Raw genomic sequence first — 12,623 nt, 5'->3', positions numbered from 1 at the left:
GGTGCGCAACTCGATGACCATGCAACACAGAGCATAAAACGCGAGTTTGCCAGGTGCGGATAGATAACAAAACAGTTAGGAAACCGATGTTTTTCGTCTGCGGAACGCGATTGCCTTTCAAACGAATTGCGCGTTAGATCACCGCTCGTTTATTGCTCGGCGAGATATAAAAGAAGTTCGTCGGTCATATTATCGACGAAGTGCTGTTAGGCAATGAAACTGATTCCAATAACCGCTTTCGTTCCATGGAAAAAGAGGGCGTTGCGCAATAACCGTAAGAAGAAAAAGGGAGAAGGAAAAATATGGGGAGAACGAAAGAACGGTAACGGAAAGGTACGCGATATGTACTTCCATCAACGTTATCATTTCTCGCTTTTCGCTTTGATATCGCGAACCAACGTTAATGCAACGAGATGTTTCAGATAAAAATATCCGTGATCCAATAGTCGATAAGCTATCGGCACGAACTAGATCGCATCTGGGGGCTGCTCGTTTCAAGGTACGCAAGTACACATGTTTATCGTTCGGTATCATCATCGCTAAAATTACAACGAATTATCGCGACGTTCCTAATAATTATCCACCACGATCGGTCTCCTCCCTTCTCTGTAATCTTCGATCTTGAATTCTATTTACATGTTCCGATCTTGGTTACCTTGCGTTCGAAAATAGCAATGGCGGGCCTTTTAAAAGTTACATCGATTTAATGGCCTTACGTGATAGTCAACCGTAATTTTAATACGACTCTCGTAACATACGATATTAACAATAGGTGATGTTAATCTCTCGGCATTAAGTATGAACACGTGCACAGAATACGTTATGAATATGTGTATGTGTGTGGTATAGTATCGTCTGGGGGGTACTATCGTCGAGAACGCGCCACCTGTCGTGTCGTCTGTTCTTCCGTCCACGCGATGAAATCGAAACCATCGATTTAGCTATCGAAAAACCAATTGGTTTATTCCGCGACACGAACCAAAACAGTCGCCCGCGGAAACAATTGGTCGACTGGATGGATTTCATCGACGTTATAAAAGTGTGTATGTCTCCAACTACGGACGATATTAATGACTTGGCTCGAATCGCAGCTCACGTAGCGACAACCTCGCGTTTGCCATCGCGTCGACCAATCGGCAGACGGGGACACGCGCGCGACGTATTATACCCGACGCACACGTTTCCCAGAAAGCACAAAAGGACGCAGGAAGGAGAAGAATCGCGACCTTCAGTCTCATAAGGAGACGAGAGACAACGACACCAAACAGCCGAGGTCTATCATTTCTAAAATTACGAGCCGTACTGATCGTTAACGAAGGCCGATTCGGGATAGATAGCGCACGTCAAAAGAATTGAACGTTTCCCAGAGTTCAAGCATCATTACACAGGAATTGCACATCGAGATTCTTCAAATGGAAAAATCGTGATAGATCATCGATGACATCTCGCTTCTAATCTCGTAATTAACTCAACGTCGCGTTTCTCCACGTTTTATCTCTCTCTCTTTTTTTTTTTTCTTCTCGCTAGGTAAAGCAAAAAGAAGTTCGCTGAACTTTAAAAACAGGTTATAAAAGTTCAAGTTACAACGGTGTCATCTTTTAAGTGACATTACCAACGTAATACGTTTCTACATTAATTTCCACAGTTGAACAACCTTTTGGCGTTAATAGAAATAAGAACCAAGATCACTAACCTTGCATCTATCTATATAGCTTTCAAAATGTATATGTATTCTAAATTGTGTGCTATTGTCTATCATTTCATTAGCACTTGACAAAATGCAAATATGTTTTGTGAATCATATTTGAAGAAGCTGGTTTAGAACTCCTCCACTTTTGTGTGAAAATTTATTATACATGTATTTATAACATGATTACGATTCATAATCGCGGGGCTACCACGCTGCCGCGTGTGTCATCGCTAAAATTACTTAGCATACCAACGGGTAGCGACTTTAACAGAAGAGTAATCAACCACCCACAAGATTCACCCACCTATCCGCTCCCTGTTCGCGCGTAAACTTGTGGAATGCTCGGAGCGATAAACTTAGGCGTTACAAAATCGTTTTCGCGCGTCACACTGTTCTGGAATTTCAGTTTTCAGATACTATCCCTTTATATATCTACGAAAACCACGTTTTTTCATAGATTTTAAAACCATTCTTTTATTCACAAATTGGATAATCTTCTAAATTTCTTCTTTAAATATTCTTCCGTTATTTTATGTATAAAAAGTTAGGTTAGACGGGGTTAATTCATCGTCTCGACCTTCGTACGAGTTTGTAATTTGCTGTAAGCTGTGGCTGATGCGTGCATGCGCATAAATCAGACGATATATGCACTTGGAAGCTGTCACGTATATATACGTACTCCGTATGATTTTTCGATTTGGCACGATTCGAAATTTACAACCCTGATCATTTTGAAAAAAAGCAGTTCCGTTATAAACTGTAGTTATTGAAAGCTTGGTAAATTTAGAGGGATTTACCAGCGTGAAAATTTATCAGTCGTTATTTACTTCTTATAAGCTATAACTGTGGTTTTTTCTTTATCAGATTGAAAAAGAGAGACAAAGGTGTGGCCCTTATCGTGTCGCACTTACCCTTTAATGGAAAGGAAAGGAAACCGATATACTCGATTTCGTTTATCTAGGAAACACAAAAAGCGACATCCATTTGTTTGCACTGAAGGATTATCGAATTTACCATCTTGAGTTGACTTGTATTTATCCGTTGCGAAAGCGATAAAATAATTCTACAATTCTTGTTGCATTTAATTCTTACTATTTAATCATTAATTACTCATAAAAGTATTAAACATTTATGAAAATTTTGTATGACATATGACAAGATACAAGTATCATGATCACATTGATAAAGTTTGAAACAAATATGTGAAATTATTTAAGCAATCAATTGTCCATTACTGAGTCCACCTTTAGCGTTAATTATATGATAACTTACTACCGGAAAATCAATTCTTATGCCATTAAATATAGAATTTTTATAGAACAAAAAGAAATGTCTGAGGATATTAGAAAAAAAAAAAATTTGAAAGGTTGAAATTCAACGAGTGAATGAAGGTTAATAAAAGGAAATGCTCGCGCTATCAGTTTTTTTAGCGGTCACGAGACTGCGATTATTACCACGGCCACGGCACATTCGTTAACCGACGGGCCGTTCACCTTACCGTGCATCGTCAGTTTGAATATGTCAGACGATATGTGGCGCTGGTGGATGAACTCTGTATCATTTTGTCAGACGTGTCTGTGCAGGTTCAAGTCAACGGCTGCCCGAAGATCGCGTCACGACATACTTTGATCGACAACACCGTCCATCATACTCGTGTTTATTCTACCCAAATATCTATCATAAGATGATAATAATTCATACTAATATTAAAATAAATTCAAAAAGAGAAGAAAGATAAATAAAGAAGTTTTTAAGAAAATTTATATAAATGTCAAACGTTTTGTTTATTAATCATTTTTTTTAGGTTAGAACAAAATTATATAAAACTATGAGAGTCCTAAGAATCGTATTTTTCATGCGGTAGTTATAGTTACTGGAATATATTGTCCCGCATTAACATGTTGCAACGGCAAAATGCATACATATATGCATTGTTTCTAGAAATAGCTGTCTACTCTCGATTCTAGTATCTACCGCATCGTGCATCGTTAATCCAATCGCGATGAGAGGTATGCAGAAACATTGATCGCTGCGGTACGTGTTTTTTTCCGCAAGGCAACAAATATTGTAATAAATCAGGCTTTCCATTTTTTTACTACTGACTAGACACGTTTATGGTAAATAGATAGATATTTGCTTCGCAAATTATCATCGTGTAACTACATCATAGATAGGCTTACTATACTGACAACTAATATTCACTAATATTCAAAAAGCATACATATATATTTAACTTTGCTGCGTTCTTTTGCTTACCTACAATTCAATTGTATCCACTTGAGTAATGATAAAAAATATTACATATATAAATAAAATACGAAAAAATGATTATCGTGTTCTTTTTAAAGTATTATAAATCTTTATTGTTTGTTAAGATGAGAAGAAAAATGAAACATAAAAATTCGAGAATCGCATGAGTTAATATGAACACAATATCTACGGAGTAAGAAATGTTTTACAAGACAATACACAATTATTGACATGCATCTCTACGAGAACAGCATTTCAATTATCGCCGAGAGATTGCGATTTTGAAATCAATCAAGCAGCAAGGTCATGCAAACGCAGCAGACGATAACAAAAAATCAAGATAGTAGAGAAGCGGATATAATGGTCGGCAAATGTCAACCCCAATGACACCCTCGTAACGAAATACACAGAAATATTTGACGCAGATGCGCAATGTGGTTTTTTTTCGATGTCGCCGTTGGTATGCAGCACGTCTTCCGTTTTGTGATGCAGTTGCTCTCTCTCTCTTTCTCTCTCTCCCCCGTTGTGCTCGACACCAAAGACAAGAGAGAGAAGGAGAGAAAAAGAGAGAAGGAGATAGAGAGAGAGAGAGAGAGAAAGAGAACTCGCAACGAACACAGTGCGCTCGCGCGCGCGACATAACGTATCCGAGCAACACACACGACCGCTCTTTCTATAAATAGATGCGTTTGCTGTTTTAATCTGCCCTGGGCCCGCGTTACGAGCGGACAAAGGGCGATATCAGCAACCAGAAAATCATTGCGAAACGTACCGCAGTCAGATATTGGCGCAACATTTTCTTAGGCAAGGAAAAGATAGTAATATAGAGAAAAGATTAATTAGAAAGAAATAGATGACGAATCAGTGAACCACCACGGCTCTCCAGGCATTACACATGCGCATCGTAACTTTATACCGCGGAAAATAGATTGAAACAAATTCACTTTGAATATAAGGGAGCGATGCAATAATTGTAATTGGATATATCAATCATTTAGTGAGATAATGCGTAAGACTCGTATAAATATAACATTGTTGGAACATATAAAGTAACTAACATATTGTATTGTTAAAATATGATAATTATACCATTGGAATAATATGTACATTACAGAAAATATATAAAAATTATTTACTATAATAAATTACTTTAGAAGTCTACTACAGATACAAGGAAATTTTCATGACTTAAAAAAATAGTTTATCATAATATTATAGATACTTCAGTTTCGTCAAACTTCAGAAAAATTAATAAAGTGACAAAAAATTGTCAAATACGATTTGATAAAAGCAGCATTGTTCAGTGTTCGAATGGTAGATAAGAGAACTATGAATATCGGGAAACGTATCTGACGATAGTGTGTGTATGATATTGGTTAAGTTTTTTACAAGATACAATATTCGCGCCACGTCTTGAGCATCGAGGTTACTTTTTTCAACCGGCTGTTTTTCTCAAAGGCACGTGGTATAGTTTCAGCGGTTTTTACGGGTACGTAAAAATATTCATTCCGCGGTTTCATGCGCAACCTGACCATTCGTTTACGATCTGTTTGTTTCATCGAAGCCGGTGGAACTTCCAATCGTTATTGCACAATGTTGCACAATCCCTGCTCGTCCGCGTTGCAATAATGGTCCCACATACGTTAACAGGCGGCTCGATAGTGTGGCATTCGCGTGTCGAATAGACTTTCTCCTTCAAGTTCATCCGTCGCGACCGCCATGTTGGTTCTTTTTTCGCGCATCTCTCCTTCCTTTCCCGCGTTCGTGTTCGCGTCAGAATCGCGTTCGTGCTCGCGTCAAAACCGCGCGCGCGTGCCTCGAAAGGAACGCGATGAAATGTGGATACGTTGTTCCTCGCCAATTTACAATTCTTTCCAAATTCGAGTCGACTTCAGTTGGCTCGTTCGACTCGAACCGTGCACCACAACGTGAATGAAACACTATTTCGGAGGCCTGCCAAGTGGTGTGTTTATTTTAGACGGTCGCTTTCGAAGCCCCTCGAGGTCCTTTAGACATTAGACTGTTTTCTTCAAACAGAATGCTACTTTGTGAGAAGGAACAATGTAATCGAGCGTGATCTATCTGACGATAGGCAGTAGACACGTTATCCTCTAGTAGATCCGTTCAAAAGCGTATTGTACCATCTTTTAAGCGATTTTCTAAATTTAGGCTGGCTGCTTTCACACGCGGCCTGACCGTTCGTGAATTAAACAGACCCTTTTTTCTCTCTATGCGGTTAAATACACGCGCTTCTCTTATCGCGACAAATTTCTAAACAACGAGACAACTCGTATGGTTTTAAATCTGTCACGATATATGACTTAACTAAGTACACGATTTCGATGTTTCTAGATTTTTGTCAAGCTTCCTATTTAGAGGATATGTGAACCCGAACGCGGTAGCGACTGTTTAATGCCTGGATCTATTTGCTGGTGTAGGGTAGCTTTAGTCGAGTATCCGTCTCTTTCAAAATAAATCTAGCAGCTGCTTCAATAAGTCTCGCTTAATGACACCGTCATTTGTTTGGTCGTAAACAAAAACAACATATACTTGACAGCGCTAGATAGGTTATGTGTCTATGTTAGGTTATGGTTAGAACCACACTAATCACTGCAAATCCTATATCTTAGACATTGTTACTAGTTTTTCGATGAAAAAGGGTTTGCTCGCAAAACATTGAGAACAATTTTTCGTCGTACAGTGTGAAAGAATAAAAGTGGACGATTTTGTAAAAATCTGCAACATGTATGAGGATTACCTGCTGATAAAGCAGTTCCTGCGCGAGGATATTAGCTATGTCGACTGGATCCATGGCGGTGGCTGCCATAGTTCGTGGTATCGGTTAATTCGTTCAGTTATTCGTTTCGTCGTCGATAGAAATAAATAAATAAAATTAATAAAAAATCACGTGAGAGGAGAAGGAAAGGGAGACGTTTTTATAGGAAATATAGGAAACGGGGTCGAAAGGAAAGTACGAGCGAACTCGTTTTCGTGGAGGGTTAACCAAAAAGAATCTAGGGGCTTAATGTAAGAAAAAAGTAATTTCAGTCGATCGTTCGTTCGTGAGAGATCGTTTGGACGTCGGTGTGCGCCTCCCCTCCCCTCAATCTCTTTCTCCCTCTGTTCTGTTTTACACTCTCGATTCTCCTCCCTCGTACACGCTCTTCTTCTCACTTCTCGAAAGAGTTCGTCACCACTGCGTCCTCCACCGACGCCTCTCTTACACTGAGCCTGCCGATGCCGTTCTGCTCTTCGTGGCCATACGCGACGAGGAAACCTAATCTAAAAATAACCTTCGAATTTCGAGTATGTGCGCTTGACAGAAAGAGACGACGAGAAAGAGAGAGCCAGAAGAGAAAAAGGTGGGAGAGATTTCCGCGCCCTTCTTTAAATTTGCAACATGCTATTGATGAGCTTTCTCGTTATTTCCCGTATGTAGCTAAATAAAAATAATTTTTCAAAAATTCAGAACGGATTAAATTAGGTTATTTTATAGATAATTTAATGAAACTATTTTCTAAGAACTTTTTTACAAACTAATTTTTAGCCAAGACTGTTAGAACTAAATGATTCGGTTGATATTGGAGTTGCCTACCAAGCTAGAGACCCGGGTTCAAATCCCCGTCGTTTGGATTTTAATTTTTCCCTTTAAATATCATATTTATGTCCATAGCGTTTTATGACTCGTGAAAGTGTTCGAAGGCAAGACTTTGGTAGTTAATGCAAGTGTGTAGCCAAAGTTTATGACCGAAGAGATAAGAAAGGGGTGCCTTTACGACTTTCTCCATTGTTCCCCGCTCGCCAACAGTGACATTCTTTCGGAATCGCGTAATGGTCCGAAGTTTCCAACTTAACGCTCCTACCGATTTATCTGTAGCCACCGCGTTCCAAAAGATTTATACTAATGCGACGAAATCTTTACTAACTGCGAAAATATCAAGTATCGGCACACGCTATCTTTGAAATCGCTAATGGTCTACGAAATTTGCATATTCGTTCTAAAAATACAAATGTTCGAATTAACTTTATTTTATAAATAAAATATCATTAGTAACATATATATAGAATTAGGATAAAATATACTGATATATTACTGATATATAAAATTAAAATAAGGTATAATCAGTAATATAAAATTTTATTCCTTTGATACGTTACTAGGTTTGAAGTTAGTTAATGGCGTTACCAACAGACAAGTTAATACTCACGAGCACGAAACAAATTGAAAACAGCCGTAACATCAAATACCAGCTGATACTTGAGAGCTTATTTGCAGTAGAGCAGTGGTTTTTCCCAGCATCTCCGAAATTCCCAATTGCGCGTCCGCCTGGAGGATCTTAATTAACCCGAGTTCTAAGTTTAAACACCTGTGGAGCGTCGTTTGTCGTCGACGCCGGTCTCCCCGCGATTCGTCGTCTTGGAAAGGGGCCAAGAGGTCTCTTCGTAGAACTCTCGACCCAACCGAGAAACATTCCGATCCCGAAAACTTCACGAAAATTTCGTACCAGTTGTTTCATCGAACTAATCGATTCCTCGACTTCATAATGTAATCTCTGTTAAGTAAGATTTCCCGGAATAAGCTTTTTACTCGTTATATTGGAATTGGTTGGATGCGATAGTGAAACGCATGTTTGGACGATATTATCGTTTATCGCGCGAATCGTTTCCAGGATGTGGCTTCCTTCGTGCATCGCTTCGTTAAAGATGCGTACACAGCGCCACCATAGCCGTAGCTTTTTCCTTTAGTTCTGAAAATATGTTTGTGCACACGGTCACCTGACAAGCGTCTGGAACTATATCAACGACGATTACCACGACGATTGAAATGTGGAAATGTGAATGTATTTGTCATTTCCGTCGTGTTATTGGTGGTATTTTTCTGTGACGTTGGTGAAAATATGGCGATTAGCAGTTACTGTTTACGACAAAGCAAGTCGATTGGTTATTTAAAAGGAGTATTTTAACGCGTCTGTCGTGACCATGCGAGGAGGAGAAGAGAGATGACGATAATTAGAATACGCTACCCGCTACGCGGTAGCGGAAAACCTGTTCTCTTTTGCGTCATTCGGAAATAAACGTGTCCCAACCAGTCACGAAGTGGCTCGTGAACACGAGATGGACATTCAAAACCAGCTTATCTCCGCGACTTGATACGAAAACATGTGTGCCAGCCAGATTTCAATAAACAATCTCCGGTGTTTTATCAGCCAGTAGTGCTCGGAATTTTTAAACACAAAACACCATGCAACACTGCCCGTAGTATCTTATTATATTACCCATAAATAGAGATCATCGTGAAACGAAAACATTTCTCCTAGTTGACTCTTCAAAAGTCGCATTAAAAACACCAGCTTAAAAATATTTATCTTTTGATCTATGAAAATAAATATTCCCAAATAATTGAATGACTTGAAAAATGGTAATAGATTTTTGTCGAGATGAATAAAATTTTTGCAGAAATAAACATTTCCGCGAAATACACTGAGCTCTTCGTTATAACCTATTATCCATATTAATCTAACTATAGCAACCCTCCCCGGATACCTCGATGCCTTCCCTTCCACCCACGCGTCAATTTCAAATTCCAGGAACTGCCAGCATATTTCCCGGCCCCGATAAGAACACGGAGGGCGTCCAATTAACAGGAAACTAGCGGATCTGAACCGTTCGACTGTTCGCCGGAACGACAAATTTGCATCGAACGTTCCGTGAGATCGCCTACCTCATTTCAAAACAATTTTACATTAACTAGATATTTCATCTAGTTAAACCAGACGCGGAACAAATAGGAATCGATTTGATTTTGCGTAAGAAGATCGTGGTCAAAGATTGACTAATCCATTTGCATCGATTATTACCGACTGACGATATCTTTTCTCAAATGGATATTTTTGATTTACGTAATAACATAGAGATGCATTGTAAGATCGGTACAAGATAAACATAGCGTGTGCCTGAGCGATATCTGGTATCTATTCTGAGTTCTATTTCGCTTTTTTGTTTCCATGATCAGATGCTGCAGGCCCGTTTACATTTGCTAATTATGCGACAATGAGACCGAAACACTCTCGCACGTGGCGTCTCAAAACAAAATGAACACGGTGCACAAACGGTCGGGACATAACGGGCGGAGCAACGATTTTTCCACGAAAACCTTTCTGCGGAGGGCATTGAAATGTCAGGCCAAGATCATCGGAGCGCTCAACTCGGCTCCGTGGGCGACTCAAGGACGCGTTCTCGGCCAAACAAATTGCGACGGCGATTCTTCTACGATTGAACAATGTAGTTATCGTTATTTTTTTTCCCGGCTAATTACAGGTTTCGGCGGAAGAACGATTTCTCCGCATTACGTTTGCTAGTAACGCAATCTAACGATAATTTGTTTAATCTCGTAGTTTCTCTCTATTATTCTGTATGCTATCTGGTAGACGACCAATGAGCGATAAGCACCAACAATACGAAACGGCGCAGATAGAATAAAATACGCGATAGTTCGTATACAACGATACGGATGCAATTATCTATGTAGCTTAATCGAACGTGTAAATAACATTTGTTACATATATGGTTGAGAATGCGTTCCAATTTCTAATCATGTTTTAATTCCCTTTCGATGGACCAATTGTTACGTGTTTCGCATAATCTATCGTTCGTTATTGCTATGTTCCCGGCGTATGTGCACGGACATGTTTCTTTTTTTTCTCTCGTTCTCGCGTGGCCGTTACGCGACGGTTGCTATTACGTGGTAAATAATAACGCAATTACGTCGTTGGTACGCGGACCGAGAGGCGTTATCGTGGTACGAAACGAAAAAAAGGCATGGCAGACTGCTGCAAGACATGGACACGCGGCCTTGGATAACAAAGGAAATCGTTTTTACTTTTCGAGTCCTTTCTAAATGTTAAAAAAAGAAAGAAAAGAAACAACACATTACAACACGTTCGATTTAAAAGATTCCAATTATTTAAACTGAATTTAGATTTGAAAGTACGAATTCGAAATGAAATTCAAGTTTTAAAATTAATTAAATTTAAATTTAAAATTAATTAAATCAATTAAATTTAAAATTCAGATTCATATTCGAATTTAGGAATTCAAGCGTAAGTTCAAATTCCAAAATTCAATTGCAAGTTCAAATTTAGATTCAAATCTAAATTTAACTGGAGTTAAAATGTTGTTGATTCACTTATGTAATGCAAAATATGCAAAACTTGTTTTCAACAAAAAGTTTCTCGTTTCACGTTCTCATATAAGGAAACGATACATGAAAAGAGGTGAGAAGAATAATTCCGCGTAGAGGTTAGGAAACTCTTTGCTCTGGGTACTCGTCTCGAATCACAATCCCCTTTATTCCAATGCTCTTCGGAAACAGAAAACTTAATAGCGGAATAATTTTCTAATCATTTATTCCGTTTGCCTCGCTGTTTTTCATCTACGAGCTCGATAGGGAAACAATAGCAATACTATGCGCAAATTACACGGAATTTTAAAACCAGACGTTATCTACATACGAATATGCAAAATATAACTTACAAATGTAAGTTTTCCGCTATTGGAACGTAATTTCCATGAATTAACTAGAACAATCCATTTATCTTGTTTCTATTCTCATTATAAAAATTATAATACACGAGTTTTTTTATATACATATACATACACATACACACACATATTAACAAATAAATAAAATTTAAGCAGAAAAAATCTCAAAGGAGCATCATCTTGTTTTATACGACTATATAAATACATGCGTGGCCTAATCAGTGCTCCGAACCCGAACTACATGCATATTATATCCAATCAGTAGCGCAAGAATAACGCAATTACAGATATCAACTTGATCTATTAACCGAGTCGCTCTTTAATCAGAAGTTTCTATAATCACGAAATTAGAAGCACGCGAAGACAAATCAATTTCAATTGAGTCGATTTTAATGCCTATAAGTGTATGATATGATATATTATTAACAAAAATAGGTCGTTAAAAATCCTTACGTAAACACAATATTATACCCAGGAGATTATCAATACTAGTTACGTTTTTCCTAGTTAACAGATTAAAAATTAGATAGAAATTTTCCGTGACGAATAGAACGAGTGTTCGAAGCGTTTAAATTTAACCGAGGCAAATGAAAAGCTCGTGAAAAATCGGACCGTTTGCAGTGAGGAATATATCTCTCCCTCGACAATCCGACACATATAGAAACGTTAGAGGAAGCGGACGCTAAAAAGCGCGATCCGGCGCAAACATCGATGCACCGTCAGCTCTGGACAAAGAACAAAGAATGTAAACACGATAACACGCGGCGATCGACTGCGCGCTCACAACTTTCCCCGTTTGTTACGCTTTTTTACCGTTGTGTACTATACCATGTAAGTTACATAACGAACAAGTTCATTTTCTATGCTGTAGACCGTAGACACTCGTTGGTTCCTATCGAAAAGATAGGGAAATGAGATAGTAATTTTTATAGTGTTACTAGATCGCATAAATATTTGTAAAACATTGTAACAAATTCAATACAAATTTTCAAATGACTCACGCATTTATCTTGGTATTTGTATATTTTCGATTTTGAAATGTTAATACTTGTGATATAGTTAGTTAACGTATAATGTATCGCATATAAGATAATATAATATATTAGTACTTTTTAGTAACTTATGTTGCAAATTATTTTAC

General features: G+C 38.3%; 1 protein-coding gene and 1 long non-coding RNA gene across 4 annotated transcripts in view; one reads left to right on the top strand and one right to left on the bottom strand.

Annotated features, from left to right (window-relative positions):
* LOC132912515 (transcription factor kayak) overlaps nt 1–12,623 on the bottom strand; it is a 35,216-nt gene that overhangs the window by 3,479 nt on the left and 19,114 nt on the right. The window contains exon 1 of one of the 3 annotated variants that reach the window (XM_060970001.1): nt 6,699–7,188. The exons of the other annotated variants lie outside the window; for them this stretch is intronic. Coding sequence (XP_060825984.1) covers nt 6,699–6,767 — 69 coding nt within the window. The 5' untranslated portion in view covers nt 6,768–7,188. Of the gene's footprint in view, nt 1–6,698; nt 7,189–12,623 lie in introns of those variants that run through there. 3 annotated transcript variants of the gene reach the window in all.
* On the top strand, nt 126–3,409 carry LOC132912537 (uncharacterized). Its single transcript, XR_009659227.1, has 3 exons — nt 126–333; nt 423–499; nt 2,555–3,409. It is a non-coding gene; the product is annotated as an uncharacterized LOC132912537 (long non-coding RNA).

Source organism: Bombus pascuorum, chromosome 12, assembly GCF_905332965.1.
Source record: "Bombus pascuorum chromosome 12, iyBomPasc1.1, whole genome shotgun sequence".
In the NCBI taxonomy this organism is placed as follows: Eukaryota; Metazoa; Arthropoda; class Insecta; order Hymenoptera; family Apidae; genus Bombus; species Bombus pascuorum.
Note: the sequence above shows the minus strand (reverse complement) of the source record. Positions and strands in the feature narration are given on the sequence as shown.